Source organism: Tricharina praecox (genome assembly GCF_024521635.1).
Source record: "Tricharina praecox strain CBS 144465 chromosome Unknown BZA05scaffold_1, whole genome shotgun sequence".
Taxonomy (NCBI): Eukaryota; Fungi; Ascomycota; class Pezizomycetes; order Pezizales; family Pyronemataceae; genus Tricharina; species Tricharina praecox.
In genome coordinates this window covers 485,004-511,539 of record NW_026250403.1, presented here as the reverse complement: position 1 = coordinate 511,539, position 26,536 = coordinate 485,004, and the positions used below count along the sequence as shown (strand labels likewise).

Sequence of the window (26,536 nt, the reverse complement as noted above, 5' to 3'; positions counted from 1 at the left end):
GAAGTGACCGGAACACCCCCATGGACCTGGATGAGCGGATATCCGAGTTGCGGTTGCGTAACGGATCTCCCAACGCCTGGATGACGGATGGATGGATGGATGGATTGATGGGTGGAGTGATGGGTGGGTGGATTGATTGATGATGTTGACGACGGATGGGTGGACGGCGGATGTGTGTATGGCGAGGTGTACCGTGTGCGGAACCAACGGAACCAATGGAGCCACCTGCCAACGGAGCGAGCCAACGGAGCCAACGGACAGACGGACACCCGGACGGACGGACAGACAGACAGACAGACACACGGACGGGACCGATCCGTCCTGGACGAATCGAGGACAACACTTCCGGTTTACACGGACTGCACTGCGCACGCACTCCCTTCCCCAAGAGAACCCACCAGAGAACCCACCAGAGAACCCACCATGCCCGAAGATTCGTCATCGCCAATTGGCGGAACAACACCAGCGGAATTTTTGTTTTTTGTGAGCAGTCGTCTGTCCCTCCTCGGCGTTTACCTGTCTACCTGCTTGCCTGCCAGACAGACAGAAATGGACAAACCCACAGCTCCGAAGGGCTGGTGTTGGTATTGGTATCCGGCATGACAGACTGACTCAGGACAGTGCATCCATCCCGATACTATGATACTCATATGTGCGGCGGCCGTGGCGGTACGTACACCGAGTTTTCTTTTTTCTCTTCTTTTTCCTCTTCTCTCTTCCCTCCCCACCCCTCCCCTTCTTTCCCCTACCCCAGTTTTCTCGTTTCTTTTTTTCTCCCTCTTTTTTGTTTTATTTTTTTGCCGAAGTGTTGTTCGGCGGAGTGGTGGTGGAGGGATGTAGCACTCGGAGAAATACTATACCAGCCCTTGAGGCGATCCGAATGATTGGACGCGAAAGGATGGGGAGGGATGGATGGATGGGTGGATGGATGGATGGATGGACCCTGACACCCTGTGCTGTTGCCAGTCTGCCAGGTGGTGGTGGGCATGGGCTGCATGGCATGGCATGGCATGTGGTATGGTACCATACATACAGTACCCACTCAAGTATCTATGGCCCATGGGTGGATATATAAACAATGCACAGTGCAGAGATAGCATATACGAGTTTGCAGAGTATTTATATATCCACCCTCACCACCAGCAGCACCAGCAGCAGCATCAGCAGCAGCACTACCAGCGCCATCAGCAGCACCAGCAGCACCAGCAGCGCCCATCCACTGTATTCGAGATTGGAACCGATTGCATCCAGCTGCCACTTGCTCGAGGCTTGCGTTGGCCGGCCGGACAATGGCCGAGTTCTGGCCAGTCGGAGCGCGAGGAGAGACAAAAAACCGCGCAATTGCGACTGAAGGGGGTGAGGGGCGCGCGCGTGTGTGTTGCTGGGTAGGCGACGGGTGCCAGATAACGGCGGGAGGAAAATCTTCACTGGCCATGGCGTGGGTTGCGTGGCTTTGGGTATGCACCCAGGTGAGTATGTATGTACCTATGGTATGTCCGGCACAGTATATACCGGAGTTCAATCCCGGCGGCGGGGTAGATAGAGGTAGGTAGGTACCGGAGGTATGATAGTGATATGTAGTAGTATCATATGTAGGTACAGTACGTATGTACCAGGTACGTACGCACAGGGCAGAGTGACGATTATTGCGCGAGGGATTTCGGGATGGCGGTATCGGCCGGAGGCAACAGCGACACATCGGATTTCGACGGGCTAGCAATGTACCTATGGATGTATGTCGGTATGTTAGTAAGTATATGTACGGTCCACTCCACTCCACTCCACTCCACTCCACTCCACTCCACTCCACTCCACTCCACTCCACTCATCTCCTCTCCGTCCACTCCTCCCACTCGTTCACTGACTCTCCCACTCTACTGGCTGCTGCGGGGTTATATACAGAGTGCGTATGTAAAGTCTCCAGACGATAATGCGGCTTGATCTACTCTTTCCCTGCACGGCAGAATATATTAGCTGGCGCATCCCCACAACCCTAGGTTCTCCGTTGCTGGGGACGAAGAGATTGGACCAGCATGATTCGGCTAGAGTAGATGGTAAACTTGCAAACAAAAAAAAACGTAGATTGCCGCGTTTTGACGGGTAGGTCTGATTAGTCCCCACACCCACCTGGCACCCACCCACCCACACCCACCCACGAGTCCGTCCGCGAAAGATCTGCTCTACTCTGGCTGCGAAACGGCGCGCGCGCAACGGGGGCGGCCGTGGCGGGGAGGCGATGATGTCGTGGAATTCGAGCTGGGCCTGACGAGAGCAGCGATTGCGGGGCGGGAATTAACGGAAATTTCCTCGTGATCGTCCATCCGCCAACCTGCCTAACCCACTAACTCACCACTCCCATCCCTCCTCCCTCATTGAATGCCCGCCCGCCCCAATTCATGCGAGAGAACAAATCGTCGTTGATTGAGTCCTCGTCCTCGTCCTCCGAAGCCCACTATTCGGGGATGTTCCGCAGGCTGCATGCACGTACCGCTAGTCAGTACATAGATTGGTTTCCTGCGAGATAGCCAGAGGCGGAGGTATCATGACCACTGCAGGAAGCGTCGACAACCCAAGTAACTGATCAGCTCACATGTTTCACCCATGCAAATAGTACTAAGACGGGTGGTGAGCGGAAGAGAGAATCGATGCGCTGGACTCTCGGTTATGTAAGCGACCGGTCGTCGTTTCGTTGGGTTGGGTTGGGTTGGGTTGGGGTTGACGGGCGGAGTGGACTGTACTGCCGCTTTTTCCCTCCCTTCCCAACGTCTTTCCCCAACATCATCCTCATCATCACCATCACCACAATCATCACCATCATCACTGTCGGCGTCGACGGCAGCAGTGCAGCAATGCAGCACAAAAAAAAGCCATCCTCTTCCCTCTTCCCTCCTGCCCACGGGTATTGTCCAAGGTCTTTTACCCAGAGTGTGCTGTGTACTGTGTGCTCAGAGTGTTGTGTGCAGTGCTATGCTGTAGCTCAAATGAAATGAAAACTTTCATGATGACGTCTAAGCTCAACATTAGTTAACAATGAACAATGCAAAATCTGCACGTCGTAGGTTGGAACTGCCACTTGTGACTTGCCTCAATATTTGAAATTTTGCCCATGCGAGCTGCGCCGTTTTCGGGCATTGAGTTGGGTTCTGCTATACATATAGGTGGACGGATTGTTCCCCGGTATGTTTTCTTCGGATACTGATGGGAGGAGGGGGGGGGGGAAGACGGAGGGGCGGCCTTGTTGGGTATACCGTATGTAGCGGCCTGTAAGTTCGGATTGTGATAGAGGAAGGGGAGAGGAAGCAGAGAGGGAAGCAGGGAGGAGGGAGAGCTCGTGATGAGGATGCCGCAGAACCGTAGCCAGTCCGACATTGCCTTTCCCCTTCCGTGCCACAAACTGTGCGTTAGTTGTCACCTATATCGCTGGCTGTATGCATACCGACACCGATCCATGGAGGGGGGAAGAAGAGGATGATTACCTTTCTTCACATGGAACACAAAACCTTGCGGCCGGAATGCGGCCGGGGAGCTATCGGACGGAAGTACCTAACCAAGGCGGGCCTTTCTAGTTTGCCAGAGCTCGAATGGATGCGGGCGGGCATCTTTCCTTTCCTTCTCTGCTATGCTCTGTTCTATCATGCACCCTGCGCATGCTCAATAGCCTTTCTATATAGAGCCCTCCTATACTCCAGCTGGCATTGGGCAATGGCATCGAGTGACCTGCCATCGCATCTCCATCCAGCCAGACAGCAAATTGCAACTGCAACTGCAACTGCATCGCTCCGGCCGGTCCTGATTCTACTTACATACCACATACCACATACCATGTACTGTATTATCTCAGATAACCGACTGGTCAGTTTGAGCAGTTAGCGCTGTTACACACAGGCTTGGCTCGCTTCCTAATGTTTTGGGGGCGCTTGGCGCTTAGTCAGTATCAAAATTACTAGCGCAAAATCGCCGTCATGTTTCTACACATGCAGAGCATCCAACTTCAGCCCGATTCTTTCCAACAGACTTCCCTAATATCATCATCCTCAGTATCGCTAATGTTAGCAAACAGCTCTACAACCACATGCTGCCTACCTACTTCCTCCAGTAGCTTGCTTCTCCTGGCTACTACCTAGCTACTGGTTCAACTGGAACGCGCATCTTTTCCCATGCGCGCTGAGAAAGTGACCGCTGAGCCTGCTGAGGATGCGTCCACTGAACCTTCCACGGGCACGCCCACGGAGCCTGTCAAGAGCACACCACTGAACCTGCCGAGAGCGCGCCTGCCGAGAGCGCGGCCGCCGAGCCAGGCAAGAACGCGTCCACTGAGCCTGCCATGAGCGCGCCCACCAAGTCTTCTGCCGAGGACGCGTCAACCGAGTCTGTCAAGAGCGCGCCCACTGTGCGTTGTAGACATGTTTGACGAGCGATCAGTCCGATATTGTTGTCTTCATCACTGTCGTTGTCGGGAGCATATTTAGCCGTAGACGTAAGAACAAGAGCTGCGAATTCTGATATGACTCTGTCGGCGTGTGCTACTTTCGTAAGAAAGGTGACCTCGTTGTTCTCCATTCTGGTTTCCGTCGTTTCTATCTATCGACTTAATCTTTGTTGAGTGTACTGCAATGCTCTACATCTGCCATTCCCACGATGCTTCAGGAGTTTCAGCCGCATTAACCTAATCGACTGATGTTCTGCTGCAAATCCATTTCACTGACCGGTCAGTTATCTGAGATAATACGGTACCTCCTCCCACAAGCACATTAAGGCACGCCGCGCAGTTGGCTGTCCGTATGTCATTGATACACATGTACACACATACCCCAGGTAGCAAGTATCCATATCGTAACGGCGCTGACAATTCCTCAACTGTGCAACAGTATCTCCCAGCACGCACGCAACCCTGTGAAATCCCGCATCCCTCCCTCCAGCCCCAGCCCCACCTCCAGCTCCAACTCCCCCTCCGGCTCCCGCAGCAGCTTCACAGCCCCTCCCCCTCCCATCCCCCTCTCCCTCCCCTACCATCCAACTCGCTAAGCTTGGCAGTATGTAGTCCGCATTGCAGCCCACCCCCACCCCCCTCCTCATCCCAGCCACTCACTCACACTCACACACACCGCCAACCAGGTTCGCAGAGTGCCTGCAGCTCGGAATCGGACTGACTTCAGCCTGATTGCGGGGGTTGAGGTGGACTGGACTGGTTGACTTGACTGGTGGAGTCGAGGAGTGGAGTCGGGGGTGGAGTCGGGGGTGGGGCAGATCCGAGTGGTCTGCGAGATTCTGGAATTATCACTCGGCTTATCTGCCAGACGGAGACGTGGTGCGAACTGCGAACGAGGTTCAATGCTTACCCCCTCCCCACTACTCGCTTCTCCATGAACTGGTGGGGCGGCGGTCTGCGTGTTGGGTGTTGGGTGTTAGGTGTTGGGTATTGAGGCGTGAGCGTGAGAAGCAGGCGGCCATTGATATCCTCACGATCCGATAACCCGCCGGATCTGTCTGTACCTATCTGCTGTGGGAGTCAACCGGAAGGCTACACGTTGGAACTTGGGCTGGTTTTCAGATTTGATCTGCAATGTATTATGTGCCTAACGATTGCTGGAATGCTTCTAGCCGAGATGCTCATGTTCATGATCAATTCGTTTCTCAAGTTCTCGCCCGGGGCTTCCACATTCATGATTCCAATAGTTTTCCTTCCGTGTTTCCGATGGATCATGGCCCATGGGGATGGCCATAACTTGTCTTCTCCACATCTGTATACCGAGTGACCGAGTGACCGAGTCCGGTGGCTTTTCATTGAATTTGCTCCCCCGGGCCCAAACTCATTTAGACTACCGATCAGCCTCCCAGCTTCCAGCTCGGCATCCTTGTGTGAATGACCAGTGACCACATCCGTTCCAATCCATACCCATCCGACCAACCCATCCATCGAACATCCATCCATCCATCCATCCGTTTTGTTCACCCTGTCCAGTGTCATACCATCGTCAAAGAAAACAATAGTACACGCCCCCAAATCACCAATTCTCCCATCGTAAGTACACAGTTCTAAGCAGAGTACCTTTGTGCTGGCTATGGTTGGAAAAAACCCCGTAATATGAAACACTGAAGAAGCGAAACAAAGCCGGAAGAACAGAGCTCCGCAGAAAAGAGCTCCACAGAAAAGAGCTCCACAGAAAAGAGCTCCACAGAAAAGAGCTCCAAAGAAAACACAGGAAACGCAGAAAGAAAGAAAACAAATGAGTCGTTATCCGCAACGCCGTGAGTCCCGTGACAGCCACCCGCAAGATTAAATACTTACATCGTATGAAGAAAGCAACAGTGGTAAGAAACCCGGTCCAGTCCAGTCCAGTCCAGTCCGCTCATACCTCCACCTCCACTTCCACCTTCATCTCCACCTCCATCTTCGCGTCCACCTCCTCGTCCGCCTGCAGTTTAGCAGCCTCATCGGCGGCGGCAGCGGATGTCTTAGTCTTCGTGAAGTCCAACTCTATCGGTATGCCCATGCCGCGGGTGATGCACCTCCTTCCGCAGGTACGATACATCATCTCCCCGTCCTCAACGAAGGTCTTCTTCCAAACCGCGCTTCCATAAGCGATAGCTTCACAGATATTTGGGCCCTCGTTCCATCCCTGGTGATACGAGAGCGGCCACGTGATGATCATCTCGCCCTTCTTCTGGCGGACGAGGATGCTGCGGACTCCCTCGAGCTCCAGGATCCCTTGCGACAGGAACAGGCTGGCGTGGCGCACATGCTGCGAGCACAGCTTCTCGCCGGGCGCCTCGTCCTGGTTCCGCGCGACTATTCGCTCCACCTTGTCGAAATCGAGCGGACACGTGACGCGCCACATTTTTGGGGCGCCCTTGTGGTGGAAGTTGAGCGAGAGCGCGCAGTAGTCCTCTTGGTGCAGTGCGAACAGCGTGTATGCGTTGCCCAGGTACAAGTAGGGAGTGTGTATTCCTATTACAGTCTCCGTACTGTCAAATATGTGGTTTCCCGGCAGCTTGTCGAGTTTCGGGTCCACGAGACCAAGGTAGGCGCGGAGCTCTTCCGTCACATCATTGTCCGATGAGTAGAAGACTTCGCCGCCAGGGTTCTGCTTCACTATGTCGGCCCATTCGCGGCCGCGCTTCAGCATTGTTTCCTCCGGAATACGAAGGTTCTGCGAGTTTTCGTCGAGGTCGTGCGGGAACGAGGATATAGGAACTAGCGTTTTGCGCTTTGATATCACTTCGTAGATGGGCGCATATTGGTGTTTGGAGTTGAGGTGAAGGGGTAAATGCTGGCTCATTTCGTACACCATCGGATCCGGTGGTGGCGGTCGTGGCGGTGGCCCCTCTACTTCTGGAGCCGGCATGTCGGCCTCGGACTCCAGTGCTGGTGTGCAGCTGCTCTGCTTGGAGAACAAGCCCTTCCGTCCATGATGTGCCTTGCCCCTTAGAGGACGGCCCTTTCGTGCAGCCTTCGGCTTCGGCGGTGGCGGAAGAGCCACCTCAGGCGGTCTTGTGGCCACCCACTCGCTGTAAGGCATCACCTTACCAAGACTGTCACATATTCGTCAGGACCGCCGGGTCCTCTATCCTGCGCGTGCGAGGAGGGGGGAGGGACCAACCATTCTGGCGGAATCTCCAGTTTCACGATGCCCAGCCTCATCCCGAACGGTTGCAGTGTTTGCAAGATCTCCGGCCATCTCATCTCAAAGTCCTCCTTGCTGGGCCGAACGATGAACGTGCCCGGCCTGCCGTCATCTTGGAACTCCCGCTCGGCATTCAGCCATTCCGGCAGGGGTTCTCCATCGAAATGGACACTACCCTCCATATCGAATTTTGTTGTGCAACCCACAGCCTCGTCTCCAGAGTTCTCGAAAATCTTCTCCTTGAGCGCCACTAATCCACGTCTCTACCGTCAAAAACCAGACAAGACGCTGGCAACAGCGCCCCCAAGGGTGACTTACGCTTCCTCTTCTTCTGCCACTGGAACTCCAACTGATCTTCCGCCTCCCGTTTCGTCCTCGGCTTGACACTCCCGTCGGGCAGTCTCTTCGGCTCGTCGCCGAGCGTCGGCGCATCGGGCCTCGCCGCAACCGGCCACGAATCGAACTTGACACCATCGGCCACGATGGTCTTTGACTGTGTCGGCGCAAAAGCCGGGCAACCGCCGTCACCTGCGCCGCCGCCGTCGCCGCCGCTGGACACCGTCGACGCGGGAGTCTGGGCCGAGTCAGAGCGCGCCGAGTCGGAGGAATTGAGCGACGTGCTGGAGCGGGCGCAGGAACTGCGCGAGCGACGGGAAATCGAGACGGGCGGCGAGCTCAGGTCCGACGAAGGTGTGCAGTTGCGGTTGCGGTTGTCATTGGGCGACATCACGTGGTCGTGTGCGCTGGTGGCCGAGGCGTGGGCCGGCAGTCGTGGTTCGGGCGTCGGCGTGCGGTAAGGCGGGGTAGAGGGTGGTCGTGGTGCAATAAGAGTGTGGGCCTCTTCCATCGGAGGATCCATGGCGCCGTATTCGATTGGACGCTGCTGCTGCTGCTGCTTGTGGTGGTGGTGGACGGAAGTAGGTACTGGGGATTATTTTGCTTTACGGACCATGTACATAGCCTAGGTACCTCCGTTGACGTTCGGTCGGTCTGATGTCGGACGGCCGGTGAGGGACAAGGATGGATGGAGGACAGCAGAGTGGGGGAGGGGTGGGAACTCGAGAGAGAGGCTTTCAGTGACGACTGATTAGCTAGGACGAGCTGGAGCGTGCAAACGAGAGAAGAGACCAGAGTTTCCGTTAAAGAGCGGCGGGGAGGGGTCTTGTGGTGGTCGTGGATGGAAGAGTGTTCAGGGTCCTCCGGATGTTTCTTTTCAGCAACACAAGTCCCCTCTGGTCTCTGGTGTCTTATGGGCTGTCATGGTGATGCGAGCGAGGGATGAAACGTGCCAGCTTTGGTCCCAACCACCTGCACCGGCAATCCGTTATCCCACAACCCAATCGTACATACTCCACATACCGTAGAGTAGAGCAGCAGGAGCTCTCATGGCCCAACCCCTCCCTTTTGCCTCAATAGCGACCTTCGCCCACTGAAAGAAGAGACGAGACGAAGAGAAGAGACATTTGGTCCGTATGAACTGGCCCTTGTCCGTGACGCCATAGAATAGTGTATGACTAAGGCCACACGCGACAATAAATCCATTCTCTCTCGCTCTTTCTGGACCTTGTCCAGCCAACGCCACAAGGTCACCACGATCCTTTGATGGTGAATTGCCCCCTTCTTTCATCCTCATATTCTCCTTTCGGCGGCAGTGCGGGTAACGCGAGAATCGAAAAGAAAATAATGGAACATCATACTCCAAGGCTTTAACAAAGAACCCCGTTTGAAGTTTCAGCCAATGTTTCGGACTCGCCACTCCACTCCACCATCAACCGCCCTCACGTGGGACGCTGCTCGGTCCGAATTGCTTGCTTGCAATCCCCAACATAGCAATCCGATTGGACAGCCCCGCACTTTTTTTGCCAACCCTTCTAGACCTCTTCACGCCAGCTAGAGTATCCATGATCGTTGCTGTTGCGAATTTGTATCTATTCTGGAAAACCTTGCGTCTGGGTAACTGGGTCTCATTCGCTTGTGCTTGTCCTCCCAGGCTCCCAGGCTCCCACTGCCAGTCAAGCGATGGGTGCCCACCGGCACGGGAATAGAATCACTTGTATGACTCCAGACCCCAGACTCCAGAAACCCTACGTAGGCGAGAGCTACGACAGGCTCATGGCCGTTGATTGTTGGCCGTAGGAAGTCTTATGCTGAGGGAGCGCGGGGTTCGATCGAGGCGCCTCTGTGTTGCAGCGAGCGACCCGGGGCGGTGCTCACCACCTTGGCACGAGTGACAGGTCTACAACTACAACTACAAGTGTGATTCGAACCAAAACGCTGGAGTTGGGGCAGGTTTGTACTGCAGGTACTGTGTAGGTACATACGTCTCGCCATCACTCGTATGAGGGGGGGGGGGGTTGATAGGCGTATTGGTGCCCCAGGCTCAATAGGTATCTGAGGCTGGCGAGAATCAATCGCAGATGGCATGGTGAGGGAAGGGCTAGCAATGGCAGCTCGCGGGGCTATTGAATCTCACCGAGCGGCGATAGATACATACCGCTCGCGCCGTCCGGACCTCTGAATAGATCTTCCCACACATTGCATACCTAGGACTAGAGGGCCGCCGTCGTCGTACATATTTGTGAATATTGCCGTATAGTAGACCAGTAATCATCGGTGTATAAAACACCCACGGGTCTTTCCGTAGTTAGTGGCAGCCCAGATATTTTGGTATCACTCGATAGCGAGGAAGCCTCAAGCAAACAAACTGGCACTTGAACATTTTACTACTACAACTATAACTAGCAACTACCGCACATCCGGCCGCAGGCCATAACTCAATACATTCCCCCCTCCCCCCATCGGGCCCATCCTACGTTACTCACTACACCTCCCGCTTTTACAGCGCCGGGGCATTCGGATCCTCAAGACACTGGTCGACACGCATGAGCTGCTTGCCGGTAGCCTTCGCGAGCGCAATGAACTGCGGCAGGTACTGCACCGTGCTCGGGTACAAGTAGTGCAGAACGACCAGGTTCCCGCCCTTCGCCAGGTCCGCGCTGAACGCTTCCAGCTGCTTCTCGGGGGTGGAGGATTCGCCCCAGAGCCAATCCTATCGGTACATATTAGTATGATGGGATGGAAGGGAGGGGAGGAGAAGGGAGGGGGTATGTACCTGCACGTCAACACTCCAGTTGATCAACTTCCCGCCGGGCAGCTTAGCCGCAATACGCTCGCGGAATCTAGCGCCTACGTTTCCGAACGGCGGGCGGAAGTAGCTGCTGCTGATGCCCAGCGTCTGCTGCACCGCGGCAACATCGTTGTCGATCTCCCAGTCGATATCGGCGAGCGTCTGCAGTCCCTCCATCTTCGGATGCGTGTAGCTGTGCAGCGCGACCTGGTGGCCCTCCGAGAGCATCTCGTTGTACACATTCGACAGATTGGTGGAGGGGTCCAGCAGTGCCGCGCCCACTGTGAAGAACGTCACCTTGATGTCTGCTGCGCGGATGGTTTCTAGCACTTGCTGCGCTAGCTCGGGCTGGCCGTCGTCGATGGCGAAGGCGAAGCTGTTGGGGCGCGTGCAGGCGAAGACGAGGGGTGCGGTGGCGAGCTTGGACGGGATGGTGTAGGTGCTCGGTGCGGTGCGGACGATCTCGACGAGCGAGAAGACGGTCGAGGCGGTGCCGGTGAAGCCCTTGAGGGCGACACCGATCACTCGGGTCTTGACGATGTTGAAGTGCGAGATCGGGATGTAGACGTGGCCGTTGCTGAAGTAGCGCTCGGCGTAGACCTCGTCCCAGGTCTCCGGGAACGGGGCGATCTCCGAGTCGCAGGCGCTGTTGTGCTGCTGCAGTGCAATGCTGAATTTGGCACTGCCGGTGAAGGCGATGTGCAGGTAGCCGCTGCTGTAGGCGGTCATGTCCCGGCAGGTGCCCGTCAGCTGCGTGTAGAAGGAGTAGTCGCTGTCCGAGAAGTTGATAGTCAGCTTGCCGCCGGAGATGGACATGCCTGTGGCATCGTCGCCGCCGTGCCATTGACCCAAGGTGTTGGTGTCGGCGCTGGAGAAGTTGTCGATTACAAAGGGAGTGGCGGTGGCAGAGGTCGCCGGTACAGTGGCGGTGGGTCCCGCGGCGGTAGTGGTCGCTGGGAGCGTGTATTCGCTGATCGTGGTTCCGCAGTAGAATGCCATTGGGCCCATGGTCACAGATGTGCTGAAACTCTGGAAGAGGATAGCTACGAGCTTGCCCGTGTCCAGGCCGGAATACTTGCTGAAAGCGATGTTGTACACCTTCTCCGTGCCGTCGAATGTCCACCCAAGCTGTGTGGTGGTCAGGTCTAGGGATACGGGGTTGTTGGTAGTGCAATCAGCATTGGTCTGAAGCTCAACCGTGAATGTGGTTCCGGCGGGAGCTTTGATACGCAGACTGATACCGCCATACTTGCTGGTGGCACTGATGCAGTCGAACTGGGAGTAGAAGTACGAATTGGTTCCAGGAGTGAGGGTGACCCTATTGTTGGATACAACGACCGAGCTCATGGTTCCATCATCGCTGGAGGGCTATATTCCATGTCAGTGTATGTTGCTGGCCAAAACTATGCGGATCACATACCTCAAGCATGGCATTATAGTACAAGAAAGTCAGCCTCGACTGGGACGCCCAGTCGTCAATCAACAGGTTCTTGCAGGTGCCGGAGGGGGTTGATGTAGGAGCCGACGTCGTCGAAGAAGCAGGCACCGACGAAGCCGGCGCCGAAGATGCGGGGGCCGAAGATGCAGGTACCGAAGATGCAGGTACCGAAGAAACCGGTAGTGACGAAACGGCGGATGTCGTTGCGGAGGACGGCGTAGTCGCCGAAGACGCACACAGCAGCTGCGTCTGGCCGAGTTCCCAAGCACCCTGGGTGAAATCCATCCAGGCGAAAGCCTGCACGACCTCACCGGGCAGGAGAGCAACGGTAACCGTTTTCCCGGCGGCCGGAATCGCGGAGACGGTCACATACCGACTGGTGTATGCATCAGAGCATGTGGGCGACACCTGGATCTCCAGGAGGAACGAGCTGCCCGCCGGGCCCTTGATGGAGAACGTGATGGCCGCTGTGCCCGGCGAAGCGGGAGCAGCGATGCAGTCAAACGTAGTGTAAAAGTACGAACTGCCGTCGGACTTGGGGGTAAACGAGAGCTTTCCTGAGGCGGCGGAGATGACCGACATCGTCCCGTCATCACTCGTCCACCCGCCCAGGGTGTTGAGGCTACTCGACCACTGGGCATAGTTGTCGATCGATGTGTTGACGGTACATTGCGTCTGTGCCACGGCTGTGGACAAGATACTGCTGCTGGCCAGGCAGCCAAAGAACGTGGAGAGGGAGATCCTCATAGCGAATGTGAATATTCAAGTTAACGAATGCAACCCCAAAGAAAAGGGCGAGAAGGAAAGAGGATGCCGGTGATCGGTGCAGCTCTGAGAACCACAACAGGCCGGATCATCTGCTGATTTTGTAGTATTTTCATATCCGTCCTTCCTTCCTTCCCAGGCTTCCGATAGTAGTTCCACTCTGGGCTCCGTATGTACCTGCAGAATTCACATCCTGCGCATCTGGATAAAGTGATCCTACACACATACATACAGTGAGTGGTGCGACGGCAAGGTTCAGGTCGGCGTAGTTGGATATTAAACTCCTGCATTTCTGCGAGGAACTGATGCCACAAAGCTGCCTATTGTAGGAAGAAGGGCTCGAAACGGTCCAAGATTAGCGAGTTCCCAAAAATAGCTGGCCGAACTCCGATGATGCCGAGGAATTCGAGGGAGGATCTTTGAAACTCGAGACTTCAAGCGAGAAGAAAATCCTTTCGGATCATCCTACTGCTTACTTATATACGCACCTTCCTCAATGCTATCTTCACAAAAGCAGTATTTCATAACGACGGCTATGTCCCCCAGTTCTCCTGCGCGTCTGTTCTGCGCATGTCAACCCACCCTTAGAGTACAAACTCTAGATGGCCCGAAGATCCGGAGCCAGTTCCATGTGGAACGAACGACCATGGCAAAGGTACCGAATGTGTTTACTTTCCGAAGGCCACAGGCCGGGGGTAAGTGTGCAGGTTTCTGATATAGCCATTTTCCATGACATCACGACACGACCTGGATTGTGCCTGTAAGACTCCCTGCCCCCGAATAGCGAAGGATCAATTGCGGTTACCCACTGGGCTGGTGTCACGGCGGATGTCCTCTCGATGGTTGCAATTGACCCGGAAACGCCGGGTCGGCCAGCAAGGCCGCAGAATTAAGTGGAGACCCGATGAACAGCTGTAAAGAATTGGCATACATAGTGGTTTCAGCTCCCATTGACAATCCCCAGGTTGGATATGTGCCTGCCTAAACGGAGGCACATGTGAGTTGTCCAGCTGTTCCTCTGTCATCATGCCATGGACTCAACAACCGTAAGATTCACTAGGTATCTGCCTAGATCTCGATAACTGTTTTCTATTACTATTTCGCACACTATTCAAGCCATTCATCCATCCAGCAGGCTTCACATATTACTCCGATCTTCCCCAAGCACCTGGCACGAAATCCGTGGATGTAGTGCTACAGCCCAGCCCAGCCCCAGCCCCAACTCCCCCAATGCAACTCCCAAAATCAACAGCAAGCAACAGGAACAACTCCAAAAAGAGAAAGCCATGAACGCTAAATATCAATTGCACACCTCCAGCGTGGCCAGATACGCATAGATGAAGAGACTACCTAACTCCCGCAACGACAGGTTCATCGCCGACCTCAATGCTCCTCAAATCCTCGACGACCATTCGAGCCACCTTCTTGAGGAACCCTCTCTCATCCGCCTCTCTATACTTCTCCCACCGATCCAAGCTCTTCTCACTCCCGCCATCCATGGCGAGCGAATCATAGCCGCTCTTGATGACCTCGGCGACCTGTTGGGGGGTAAGATTCTTCCCGCGACCGCTCTTTTGCTCGATGAGTTGGTAGTAATGCTCCGATACCTTGATCAGCGTAGCAATAGAGTTCGAGGGCCGCTTGGAGAGATCGTAAGCGTCACGGAACTTGACGAGGACGTCGCCCGCTTCGACGAGCTTGTAGAATAGGTCGTCGTATTCGCTGGCGCCTGGGAGGAAGGAATCGCCTGAGGAGAGGGAGAGGGCAACGAGGTTTACCACCATGTCAAGGAGCGTTGAAATGTTGGGGAGATCTTTGAGATCGGTCGCATAGGAGGCCATGAAGCGCATCAGCGTGAGGAGACAGCGCCAGAGTTCGGACCAGTGGTAGGCTGGGGATGTCAGTCAGGAACAATGTGATGAGCGGAGTGAGTGATAAGAGCTCACCCAGCCTGTAGCGTGTCCGTATCAAAAACGATACCGACCGTACCAGCGCATCTACGAGCGCAACGTAGAGATCGACGTCCATTTTCTTCCGCAGATTGTGATTGATCCCATCTGCCACCATATCAAGCACAGCCGTGAGAAGGATTCTTTTCCCACGGACGATGGGCAGATGTGGTGGTTTCTGTCGACATAGCCGCACGAAGCCCTTAGTGTCGTCGCTGACGAGTCGTTTGCACAGAGCTTGGTCTTCGAGGAATATCCGTAGAACGAGGAGGTTTAGGCGCGCGTAGAGGGAGGATCGGCTGGACCGATGTGCGTGGTGGAGAAGGTATGATGTCAGGGAGAAGTAGGCGCAGATGGGAGGCTCAACTGTTGTCGCTTGTCACATCAGTAAGACACCCAGATTAATATGTGGGTACAAGCAGGAGCCATTACCTGTCGGGTCGGCCTCCTGGTAGTTGACGAAGTTAAAGCAAAACAGCTTATTCGCATTAACGAAGTCGTAGGTGGCAAGCAGTATAGCAGCCCTTGCATTTGGAAGCTCCGCAAAGTTCAGTTTTGAGATATCGCCGTTTGCCGCCGACGGCGGAGGTGTCTTCGGCTTCGGTCCAGCGCCAGCAAGTATCGTGAGTCCGACATACGATAGCATACTGTTCAGCGACCACCCTTCCGGTAGGTCATCTTGAATAGCCACGTAGTCCGCCCGACACAGGATACAGGTCATCCCGATCTCATGGATTACCCGTTTTATCGTAGCCTCGTTGACAAAATCGTCGAGCCGTAGCTGGTACGGGTTCTGGAACTCGAACTTATTGTAGTTGGCGAGTATCCCGAGCAGTAGGAACGGTTCGTACGTCAACCCAGCGGTGTCGACATCGTTGATGAACTATCCACTCCGGCCACGTTTGATCAGCAATCGCCTTCCCACAGCAGCCCTCATTCCCTTCTCCATACCTTCATGAGCGCAGGGAACAAATCCCTATGTGTGAAGTAGCTCAACAGTCCGGTCTGAAACGCGCCGCACGCAATCCCGAGCGCAACCTGTATCGCCTTCCTCCGGATGCTCACGCTCTTGCCATTCCTAATGTGTGTTTCCAGCGCAGCGACAAAGTCGGTAAACACCGCATCGACGTTCGACAATCCCGTGAGCAGGCTGATCACATCCGACGAGAAGTTCGTAAACCGTTTCTTCAGCACCTCCCGAAGGAAGATCTGTAACGTCTGTTCCCACACCCTCCGTCAGCCTGCCTGCCTCCGTCCGTCCACATAAGGGGAAAGTAACACCCACATCCAGCGCAATCTCATCCTGTGGACTTCTCCCAGCCTTAAACGTCGCCACACTCTTCTCAAAAAGCTGTCTCGTAACCGGCTGCAGGTGTAGCAGATCGTCGGGGCTCAGCGGCGCGATCTCAGCGACTAATCCCGGCGCATGTGGTCGCAGCAGGAAGAACTCTGTCCAGAACCCCTCGGTCTTCTCCGTCTCGTCTTCGTCCTACTACTCCATGAGCCATGTTTGTCGTCATCCGACGCGTGCGTGGGGGTACCTTAAACAAGCCTGAGTACAGCGAGACTATCTTGGGTTGGAAGCTTGGTCGCACGTCCTGGGTGAGGGGGGAAGCCGTAGCCATGGCGTTGTCGATGGTGTTTCGTTGCTAGGGTGTTCGTGAAGGATTATACGCGCGCCGGTATACGTGTTAGAGCTTCGTGATGACGATAAAGTTTGTTCGTATGGAGGGTGCAGATATAAGATGTGAATTCTCGACGTATGTAAGTGCTTAACCTTCTAGATAAATTCCAACACCAACGGTCACTTGGCAGATCACATGTGCTCTGCATGTGGCATCCAAAGCTCGATGGTCGCCAAGGAGGATCCATGTCCGGCTGGGGCTGATACTTTAGGACAGATATGATACATCACCCGTGGCCAGGCTGTACGGCCGTCTACCGCTTTCCAGACGCCATAACTACCAAATGTGGTCCTGAATAGCCACGGATACACACAAACCATTAGAGGCAGCCAAGATGAACAGATAGAAGTTATTACAAGCACGCAGTATCTAGGGTGCCTAGAATCCATATCCACAAGCACTTCAACCGAAAGCACTCATCATCGTCACAGAAACAGCCGCGCTTTTATCAGAGACAACATTCAAACGACATGAAAAATGAAACAACGAAACAGAAACATCGCCGCCCATCCCTAGCACCTTCTCATTAAGCCCGTTCGTCCGTCTATCTAGCCTACTCCGCCACAGGACTCATGTCGATCAACCTCTTGACTCCCGTCATCCACTGTGTGCACTCAGCGGTCTTGTTGGTCAACAAATTCACCTGGATGTTACGCGCGGTGTTGTAGTCTTTAGCAGCAAGAGCCTTGGCAAGGGTGGCCATACTCTCCAGAGTCTCCGCTGACAGCAGATCCTCGTTATTGAGATGGTCAAACAGAATGTTCAACCGCTTTTCGGTATCCGTGACCTGGCGAGAGAAATCCGGAGGCGCACGTGCCTTAACTCGTTCCATGTCCGCAGACAATAGCTCGAAGATCGGCATGTGCTGGGGCGGGATATGTGAACGATCGCCCTTGGCTATTGGCATTGTGAGTACGGTACATGGCTACGGGAAGTAGGGGAGAGCTTACGATGCTTGATCGGTTGAGGGGTAGGCGTTGCGGGCTTTGGCGGAGGTGCCGCGGCAGGTGGAGGGCCAGACCGAGGAGGCGGGGGTCCCTGGGCGCCCGGGGGAGGTCCGTACTGACTCTGTGGGGGTAGCTGCGGCACTTGCGGAGCGTACTGGGGCGCCATCGGTGGCGGCGGCTGCGATCCATACGGCAAAGTCGTAGAGGGCTGTCCAAATGCTGTGGGTGGGGGAGCATACCGTGGGCCGGATGCAGGTAGTCCTGGAATGACGTTACCCTGGGGCGGGCCCGCACGTCCACCGGAAGGACCTGCTAATGGGGATTGGGCAACCGGCTGGGGAGTGTATCGGCCAGAGGTGGATGGCTGTGCGGGAGGAGGGGCATAGGGATTGTGGGGTGGTGCTGCTTGATAACCGGTGCCGGCGAGCGCAGGTGATGCGGATCTAATCTGCCCGGCAGGAGATTGCACTCGGTTGGGAGGAGCAGCACCCTTAGGGGGTGGTGGAGGAGTCGCCCTTGGAGGAGGAGCACCCCATGGCGCGCCAGGCTGGGGCGGGGTGTAGACTGGCGGAGCTCCCGGGAACGGCGACGTGCTGGGCGCCGGGGGTGCCGCAGGTGTGACAGCTCTCCTAGCCGGTCTGATGACCTCGGGGGTGTCGTTCCAGTTGGCGGTAGCTCCTTGCTTGGGTGGAGCCGAGGGAGGCGGGGCGAACTGCTTGGGTGGAGGGGCCATTCCGGCTGGGGTGAATGTGGACCCTGGGTATTGAGGAGTGTACGGTCCAGTGGGGGCAGTTATGGTGGGCTGGTAAGGACTCTTGTAGGCGGACTGCTGGCCGGCCGGGGCATACATGTTGGATTGGGCTGGGTTTGAGGCGGGTGGCATGTACTGGTTCGTTGCAGCAGGAGCTGTAGTTGGCGGAGCGTATGCATTTTGCATGGTCGACTGCTGTGTGGACATGAAGGGTTGTGTCGGTCTGTATCCAGTTGTAGCAGGTACTGGTTGCTTGCGAGCCGCAGCAGCAGCAGCAGCAGCAGCAGTAGTGGTGGTGGTGGTGGCGGCGGTGGTGGTGGCGGTGGTGGCAGTAGCTTTAGTTGTAGTAGCCTGCTTAATGCGGTTTCTTGCAACCATAGCGGCAGGATAATCTTGAGGCAAAAGATCCAGGTATTTCCCGGCGATGCTCAACTGACCGTGAGAGGCGACAATGTCGGCATACTCGCAGTATTTCTCGTAAAGTGAGTTGAGCTTCCACCCAGACGGAAGGGACTTCTCCTCGTCGACGAACTTGACAGCCTCCCGGAAAACAGTAACCTTTTCAATGAAATTCTGCAACGATTTCGCGTGGACCGAGAACGTGGAGTCCTCGGATTCCTCTTGTAAGCCAGCCCGCTCCCCTTCCTGAAACTCACTAATCCAGATGTTGATGAGCTTGTGGAGCTTCGATCCAGCCAGGTAGCAGAGCGAAGCAGCCGCACGGAGCTCAGCCTCGTTCTTGGCCCGATATTCATCTTCCAGGCGGTCACCCAGCGCCTCACAGAGATCATTGAACTCCTTCTCGTCGGCATGGGTGCAGAGTGCAACAATAACCTCCTTCCAGTTCGCAATGTCCGCGTTGTGAACAATATCCCACATGTTCTTACCAACGACGGAAGCCAGCAGACGGAGGTAGTTAGGACCATCGTGCCTCTTGGTGAAGTACGCAGCCTTAACTTTGTCAATGCACTTGTCCCCGCCGCAAATAGCAAGCATGAATGCATCCGAGATCCGGTCTTCCTTCAGACACATATCGACAGCCCTGTCATATTCTCCCAAAACTACAGCCTTGGTGATGGCCTTGTCGGCGTCGGTTTCGTCACCAGTGAATATCCGGAACGGGTTGTTCGTCCTGGCCGTCTGAGTCGACTGGATGGACAAGCCGGCCAAAAAGTTCTCCGAGTCATCTCCATCGGCAAAGAAAGAAGACAGTCTGCTCTCTTTCCGAGCATGCGCCTTATCTTCATCTTCTGCCTTCTCCTCGGTCTCGCCTTCTGACTTCTCCAGTTTTGGCGTCGATATGTCTTCCGCCTTGAATCCAAGGTGTTCTACTAACTTCTCCTTGGTATTGACGTCAAACAACGCCTTCAACACCTGCCACTCCGACTTCTCCTCCTCCGACTTTGCATCTTGGGCCTTCTCGTCACAGATAGCAGCAAGATTTCCCTCCTGAATCGCCTTTTCGAAACGCTCCGTCGCATCACTCACGCCGGAGTCGATCGCGACAGTGGAAATTTTAACCGTCGACTGGTGCGGCGCCGAGCTGGCAAAGCTAACCAGCTTACCGCCAAAGGCAAAAGTCGCACCGGCGGGACGCTTCAACCACTTAGGAGTCTGTCCTAGGGTAAACGACGAAGTCTGCGCGTTGCTGGCCCTACTGAAGAAATCATCATCATCGGCAGTGGCAGGTGCGCCGGTATCCACTTGCGGGTTGGTGTTCTGTAATGTCCGGATGGCAATTTTGCCGTCGTAGGATGCAGTGGCGATGAAGGTGGGGTTGCGGGGATGGAAGGTTGTCTTGAATGTCCAATTGGTGACCACCGGGAATTCACCCAACATCTCACCAGTTTGCGGGTTCCAGCAGATAGACCGGTTGTCCTTTCCAGACGATAGGAGCAAGTCACTGTCCTGTCCGCACCAGGAGAGTGACAAAACGCCAGCACTGTGTCCAGTAAGAGTCTGTATAAATCATTAGCAGGTGCATCGGGATACTACGCTAAAGGCTTCTCACTCGTTCAGGCGCATTCGAGTTCCTCAAATCCCAGAGAAGGATGACGGGATTCTGGTCATCTGGAACGGCGGTGATAAGCTTGGTCTGCTGTTCCGGGTGCCACGCCACTGCGCTGACAGCTTTGCGGTTGAGGTTGTTGAGAGTGAGCGACTCCTTCTTTTGCTTAACATCCCACACCGTAAGAAATCCCCCACTCCCGCCAGTAACCAGAATGTGCGGAACTTTCTTGTTCCAGTCTAGGCAGTCGAAGTCATCCGCTCTAGCCACCTTATTGCCCAGCATAAAGGGGTTGTCGGTGTTGTTGAGATCCCATACGTAGAGCTACAGCAGATGGTTAACTTCGGAGGTGTAAGGATATCAAGCGGCGTCGCTCACCTCCCCCTTTTCGCCGGCCGTTGCCAGGAGTTCTGATTTGAAAGGATTGAATTGCAACGACTTGATGGCGCCGCTATGCTTTTTCGTTTGCGAAATCAAGGAGTCTCCGGAGTTGTTGAGCAGAGCGTCGGCACTCCAGAGGTCCAGGGAGCCGTTCTCTAGCGCGCCGGCGATTATGCCCCTAGGTTTATCGTTGCCCAACCGGCCCCAAGCGATATCGTAGAACCTACCGGTGAGATACTGATTAGCTCTTCAAGCTCCAGGCAGCTTCATAGTTTCCGTTGAGCATCAGGGGTGGCATGGGGTCGACCGACTTCGAGTCTGTGTTCACTGCGGCTACTGGTGATAGCTCTGCCTGGGAATTACCCCCCAAGTCGAGATCCCATAGCTCCAGCTGGGTGTTGTCCGAAAAGTCTGCTGAGACAGCACCCGCCTGGGTACCTGTCGCGATGAAGGGTTGCGTATCTGGGGCCCACGCGAAGGCCGCTGTGCGTTGGATATCTCTTATTTTGGCCATGCTCTGGAGGGTACACTCAGTTGCGGGGGAGTCGTAAAGTCGTGACTGGAAGATAACTTTGGCCGGGGTTCTTGCGGTTGGGCCACGGTCGTTTGGGTAATGCTGGGAGAAAGTTGATAGGAAAGATGCGATGCAATGAGGGGATGTGGGTTGTATTCGAGATCCGGCGAGTGAGCAGCACCCTGGTTACGGAGAGGCCAGTTTACTCGATCGTTAAGCTCTAGCAGTTACGGCAGCGGTGGCTGATGTTGTGGCTGGAGAACGCCAAGCTTATAATACAGAACACATTTCAAAAAGCTCATTTTCTGTTCGGGGTTTTTTGTAAGCTATCCTTTTTCTTCCAGTTTGACACTGTATGATCATTTTTCAATAACTGGGTGGCTTTACCGAGTGAGCATGTATGATGGGACTGCGAAACCCTGCCCTAACTCGTTTACGCTGCGAGACCCCACAAATCTCACAAGATCCACACAGAATTTGGATTTCGCAGAGGGGAGCTACACGACAAATCGAACAACTACGACACCCCGCCGACGCCGACGCCAAACGACCGACACGACCACCTCGCAGCTGCTTCACCACCCAGATACATCAAGATGGTGAGACCTCTCTCTCGGATTATTTTTGCGGATTTTCGCATGTTTCGGCTCCGGGATGGCGAATGTGGCAACAACATCACTGGCGTCTGTGGCGCGGGGCAAATGGACAACAGCAACAACAATAATGAGAACTTGCGAGTATTGTGGACGGACGGACGGATGAGCTGCGGAGCGATCTGGACGGCTTGGGAAGCAACGGCTAGCAGGGGGATGACGGGATGGTACTGGGCGGAGCTTGAACGTGATGTTCGATGCTGGAAGCTCATATTGGGCCGACCACGAACACGACTATCTTTACCTTCGATGACAAACAATACTCGAATATCAACATTCAGAGACCGATCATAGCCCCCTGCCGTCTGCCTCCGCATCCGCCGTCACTACCGCCACCGCCCACGCCACAGTCCCGCCACGAGGAAGAGAACGAAGCTCCCCGGAGCCTTCATCTTTTGTGCATGAGTTATGCTGCGTCAATATTTGCGGTTGCTAACCCAAATACTTGTACACAGGTCAACGTCCCCAAGACCCGCAAGACCTACTGCAAGGGCAAGTCTTGCAAGAAGCACACCCAGCACAAGGTCACCCAGTACAAGGCTGGAAAGGCTTCGCTTTTCGCTCAGGGAAAGCGTCGTTACGATCGCAAGCAGTCTGGTTACGGTGGTCAGACCAAGCCTGTCTTCCACAAGAAGGGTTCGTTATCCGCTGAATCTCCGCATGAGTCGGAACATGTCTGACAACAACAACAGCCAAGACTACAAAGAAGGTCGTTCTGCGGTTGGAGTGCACTGTCTGCAAGACCAAGGCTCAGCTGGCTTTGAAGCGTTGCAAGCACTTCGAGCTTGGGTACGTCGATCCAGACATCCGCTATCGTCTGAAGATAGGTGCTAACTGCTCAATAGTGGTGACAAGAAGACCAAGGGTGCTGCTCTTGTTTTCTAGATGGGTGGGAAATTCAAAGCCGCTTCGTTTTTTTTCGTGTTCTACTTTTCTCCTGGACAGGCGGTGTCATGGATATAAAACGAATCTAAACCCGTGTGTCGCTCGTGGGTTGGAATTGCTGCATCATTGTTGGGGGGAACCGGCGCCCGATGATGATTGCGGAACTGGAGTTTTATTGAGCTGTTTTTCCGTGCGGATTCTGTACCAAAATGATAATGCTTCCGGCTTTCTGACATGCATGCATGTCCTCGTACCTTTTCCGAGGGTGCCTGTCTCAGTAGCTTTGGGTGTTACTCGAAAGGGAATAGAAATAATCAAGTTCGCACGGATTTCACTTCTCTTGTTGGCTGCCTGCGAAGCCGATAAGGCAACTAGTGGGATTCGTCCGGACACCGGTCCCTACTTGTCGTCATTGAAGCGATCGCTTTTTTTTGCTACATGTCTGTCCCGGGTGAGCTGGCTGAAGTTGAGACAGTTCTGTGCCGTGAACTTCAGACAACCCGTATGTAGCGCCTGCGGGATGAGGTCCTGAAGAATACTTAAAGAGGGGATAGGAATTGCCCTTCGTCAAAGAAAGGGGCTGTGAATCTGTCTGCCTGCCATATTGAGATCTTCTGTGTCCGATTCTGCCATGTCCGTCCTATCCGTCCTTATTCCGAGCTCTCTCTGCTCGTTCGCGACTTTATATATATTCCTCTCTCTATCCATTGTTTTGTCTCTGCCTGGCATCCATCGATACCTGCGTCTACGGTCAAGCTTCCTATATAAATCCCGCACAACAGCCGCCGACGCACAGCGATCAAAGCGAGACCAAACAACCATGGCCCCACCACCACCGCCCCCCGTGGAGCCCATCATCATGACCGGAATCGGCACGGACGCAGTCAACAGTTTCGAGGATCTCTCGGGGATCTCTTCTAAGCGAACATCTCCCACCGGGACCCCAAATCCCGAGTACGAGAACCCGTACGATGCTCTAATCGAAGCTTGCGAGCGCGATCCAGTAAGTCCCGACAGCTTCCCCAGCTCTCCTGCAATCCTAACCCTCCCCTAGGCACAAATCCAAGCCGCTTACCAGACCCACCGTACAACACGCAACGCAAACCAGCGAACACGGCTGCTGTCGGCCGATTTCCCAGGCGTCACCATCGACCCGATCCTACAGGAGCTAGAGTACACACGGGACTCCCCGGCGGTGCAATACGCCTTCCCCGGATCGCCTCGGAAACGCAGAGAAGATGAAATCGACCCGCGCAACTGCCTCGTCTACTGGGCGCGGCCAACAGTCCCCGTAATGGACCTGATCGGACTCATCCAGCTGAAGCTGAAGGAGCTCGCGCCGGACCTCTGGATCATGCCACGCGAGAACCTGCATCTCACCGTGCTGGAGATTACGCACTCCACGACGGCGGAGTTCATCGAGACGCTGATTGAGCGCATGAAGCCAGGCTTGGAGAAGATCGTCAACCATCCGAAAACTCACCGCGCGCGGCTGGTGAAGCCCATGCTGAGCTTTGATGCCGCCGCGTTGGCGGTCAGCTTTGTCCCTGCGGCCGGTAAGGAGAGCGATGAGTACACATATCATCACCTCCGACGCGACTTCTATGCTATGAGTAAGGGCGCCAATGTTGGTGTCACCAGTCGGTATATCGTGCCTAGCGCGCATATCACCATTGCGAGGTTTGTCACTTCGAAGGATCATGAGGATGAGAGTGGAGCTGTGGACAGGGCGAAGATGCAGGCCTGGATGGAGAAGGTGTGGGAGATCAACCAGGAGATCGAGAACTGGGAGGGAGAGTGGTTTGTCGGTGAAGATAGAGGGATCGATTGTAGGGGCGGGCGGTTATGGTATGGAGGCGGCGAGACGGTCATGAAGGCGGAGGGATTCTAATGGCTCTACCTAATGTTTGTCTTTGGGTGTTTTCTACTTTTTTTTTTGTTTGCTTCCTAGGGATACCAGATACCATCATATTACAGTTAGATAATTGTGTAGGAGGACTGTATACGGGCAGTTCTTCCATAGAGTAATGCCAATCATGATTTCTGCAAGGTTGCAGGTCACCCATCTCGGAAGTCTCTCCGTTGTGGCATTTTTAGTGCTCCGTGCCGCTGCTGCAGAGTCAATTCCTAGCCACGGCTGCCATGCTGTAGACACGTATCCTGCATCTCCCGTGTTCTAGCAAGCTGATTGACTGATCTAATGATCACCCGAGACAAATTTAAAACTGTTGGGTGAATAAGGTTGTCATACGACGAGTGACGCGGTGTGACTGTGTTAGCTGCAGTAACACTAGCGGCGACACGTTTAATCGTGAATCGCGACGCTCACTCCAACACCCAACTCTCCATAGAACCTCATAGAAGCTCACAACCACCACCTACTTGTCAATACCCATCCTCCACCACTGCCACCACTACCGCCCTATCACCACTACCACCGCATCCCGCGATATCGCCCATCGCACGATCACTATGGACGACTACGACCAGATTTACGGCAATGACCGTGGTCGTGAGTTTGCCTGCGCTGGCTGCAACATCTTCCGCAGCTAATTAGCTTTGCCACGCACAGCTCAAATCACAATCAAAGAAGCGGACTCCCGACATGCGCAGATCGCGCTCTCGAACTGTGATCTTGCGTGCGTCACATCCACCGACCTTCTACCTTCGTGGCTAACATGCCGTCCGTCGCAGCTTCGCAAACTCATGGCGCCGAGTCATGATGGCCGAGGTGCCAACGATCGGTATTCCTCCCCTCCTCTCTCCACCGCCACTGCTATCAACAGCGACAACAACATCGGCACACACTAACACCGCGCAGCAATCGACCTAGTGGAAATCGACACCAACACCTCCGTGATCCCGGACGAATTCCTCTCGCACAGGCTCGGACTGATCCCGCTGGACAGCACGAACATCGACGACAAGCTCATCTACAGTCGCGACTGTTCATGCGACCAATACTGCGAGCGATGTTCCGTGACCCTCACCCTGAACGCGCGGTGCACCTCCGACTCGCCCATGACCGTGTACGCGCGGGACCTGGCGGTCGCGGAAGGAGCGCAGCTGGGCTCGCCGGTTATCAATGATCCCGAGGGCCAGGGAGCAATCATCGCCAAGCTCAGAAAGAACCAGGAGCTGAAGTTGAAGTGCATTGCGAAGAAGGGCATCAGCAAGGAACATGCCAAGTGGTCGCCGGTGGCTGCCCTTGGCTTCGAGTACGATCCACACAACAGGCTGAAGCATCTTGACTACTGGTACGAGATAGACGCGAAGGACGAATGGTATACATCCCCATCCTGGAAAGATGGCTTTGCCTGGCGGGTTTGCTGATGGAATATGAAAGGCCGAAATCCAAGTTTGCCTCGTGGGAGGATCCCCCGCTCGAGGGTGAACCATTCAACTACGACGCTGTGCCCACCCGCTTTTTCATGGACATCGAGAGTGTCGGTTCCATGCCACCGGATGAGATCATGCAACAGGGAATCAAGTACCTACAGGAGAAGCTGGCGGCTGTCATCAAGACCTTCCGTGAGGAGGGTGACGACGGTGTGAGGAGTCCCGGACAGGATTACGCTATGGGCGGCATGGGTGGTGGATACGAGACGCCCTACGGTGCCGGTGCGGCTTTGGGCGATAGTAGGACGCCGTATGGTGCGGGTGCTGGTGGCTTTGGTCAGGGCACGCCATATGGTGCTGGCAATGGCTGGTCGTAGTGGTGGCTGTTGATTGTTCTGTTGCCTCTATTTACTTGACGATGATAGGGAACTTTAGAATTGAACATTTTCAACATTAGCAAGCAAGCGAT

General features: G+C 54.8%; 8 protein-coding genes across 8 annotated transcripts; 3 read left to right on the top strand and 5 right to left on the bottom strand.

Annotated features, from left to right (window-relative positions):
- Positions 1 to 4,236: 4,236 nt before the first annotated feature.
- Positions 4,237 to 4,560, bottom strand: BZA05DRAFT_440132 (uncharacterized protein; the record flags this gene model as incomplete). Its single annotated transcript, XM_051486578.1, has 1 exon — positions 4,237 to 4,560. One exon carries the CDS (start codon positions 4,558 to 4,560, stop codon positions 4,237 to 4,239), a length of 324 nt encoding a protein of 107 aa, XP_051344076.1.
- Positions 4,561 to 6,350: 1,790 nt separating this feature from the next.
- On the bottom strand, positions 6,351 to 8,784 carry BZA05DRAFT_450187 (JmjC domain, hydroxylase-domain-containing protein; the record flags this gene model as incomplete). The annotated part of the gene is made up of 3 exons (XM_051487406.1): positions 7,944 to 8,784; positions 7,602 to 7,875; positions 6,351 to 7,533 (listed from the first exon to the last, which is right to left on the bottom strand). Exons 1-3 carry the CDS (start codon positions 8,482 to 8,484, stop codon positions 6,351 to 6,353), a joined length of 1,998 nt encoding a protein of 665 aa, XP_051344075.1. The 5' UTR covers positions 8,485 to 8,784.
- A 1,545-nt stretch (positions 8,785 to 10,329) lies between these two features.
- Positions 10,330 to 13,033, bottom strand: BZA05DRAFT_432397 (uncharacterized protein). The gene is made up of 3 exons (XM_051486219.1): positions 12,173 to 13,033; positions 10,738 to 12,120; positions 10,330 to 10,674 (listed from the first exon to the last, which is right to left on the bottom strand). Exons 1-3 carry the CDS (start codon positions 12,935 to 12,937, stop codon positions 10,462 to 10,464), a joined length of 2,361 nt encoding a protein of 786 aa, XP_051344074.1. The 5' UTR covers positions 12,938 to 13,033; the 3' UTR covers positions 10,330 to 10,461.
- Positions 13,034 to 13,947: 914 nt separating this feature from the next.
- Positions 13,948 to 16,700, bottom strand: BZA05DRAFT_381334 (uncharacterized protein). Its single transcript, XM_051482001.1, has 6 exons — positions 16,446 to 16,700; positions 16,190 to 16,393; positions 15,856 to 16,122; positions 15,337 to 15,787; positions 14,902 to 15,270; positions 13,948 to 14,846 (listed from the first exon to the last, which is right to left on the bottom strand). Exons 1-6 carry the CDS (start codon positions 16,527 to 16,529, stop codon positions 14,302 to 14,304), a joined length of 1,920 nt encoding a protein of 639 aa, XP_051344073.1. The 5' UTR covers positions 16,530 to 16,700; the 3' UTR covers positions 13,948 to 14,301.
- A 145-nt stretch (positions 16,701 to 16,845) lies between these two features.
- On the bottom strand, positions 16,846 to 21,367 carry BZA05DRAFT_381333 (uncharacterized protein). The gene is made up of 5 exons (XM_051482000.1): positions 20,988 to 21,367; positions 20,674 to 20,899; positions 20,299 to 20,619; positions 17,540 to 20,246; positions 16,846 to 17,486 (listed from the first exon to the last, which is right to left on the bottom strand). The coding sequence occupies exons 1-5, from the start codon at positions 21,188 to 21,190 to the stop codon at positions 17,143 to 17,145; spliced, it is 3,801 nt and encodes a 1,266-aa protein (XP_051344072.1). The 5' UTR covers positions 21,191 to 21,367; the 3' UTR covers positions 16,846 to 17,142.
- A 292-nt stretch (positions 21,368 to 21,659) lies between these two features.
- Positions 21,660 to 23,107, top strand: BZA05DRAFT_381330 (60S ribosomal protein L42). Its single transcript, XM_051481999.1, has 4 exons — positions 21,660 to 21,789; positions 22,299 to 22,479; positions 22,536 to 22,632; positions 22,689 to 23,107. Exons 1-4 carry the CDS (start codon positions 21,787 to 21,789, stop codon positions 22,726 to 22,728), a joined length of 321 nt encoding a protein of 106 aa, XP_051344071.1. The 5' UTR covers positions 21,660 to 21,786; the 3' UTR covers positions 22,729 to 23,107.
- Positions 23,108 to 23,313: 206 nt separating this feature from the next.
- Positions 23,314 to 24,793, top strand: BZA05DRAFT_381329 (RNA ligase/cyclic nucleotide phosphodiesterase). Its single transcript, XM_051481998.1, has 2 exons — positions 23,314 to 23,731; positions 23,783 to 24,793. Exons 1-2 carry the CDS (start codon positions 23,360 to 23,362, stop codon positions 24,617 to 24,619), a joined length of 1,209 nt encoding a protein of 402 aa, XP_051344070.1. The 5' UTR covers positions 23,314 to 23,359; the 3' UTR covers positions 24,620 to 24,793.
- Positions 24,794 to 25,054: 261 nt separating this feature from the next.
- On the top strand, positions 25,055 to 26,528 carry BZA05DRAFT_381326 (DNA-directed RNA polymerase). The gene is made up of 5 exons (XM_051481997.1): positions 25,055 to 25,240; positions 25,301 to 25,367; positions 25,423 to 25,472; positions 25,550 to 26,012; positions 26,075 to 26,528. Exons 1-5 carry the CDS (start codon positions 25,201 to 25,203, stop codon positions 26,442 to 26,444), a joined length of 990 nt encoding a protein of 329 aa, XP_051344069.1. The 5' UTR covers positions 25,055 to 25,200; the 3' UTR covers positions 26,445 to 26,528.
- Positions 26,529 to 26,536: the final 8 nt, after the last annotated feature.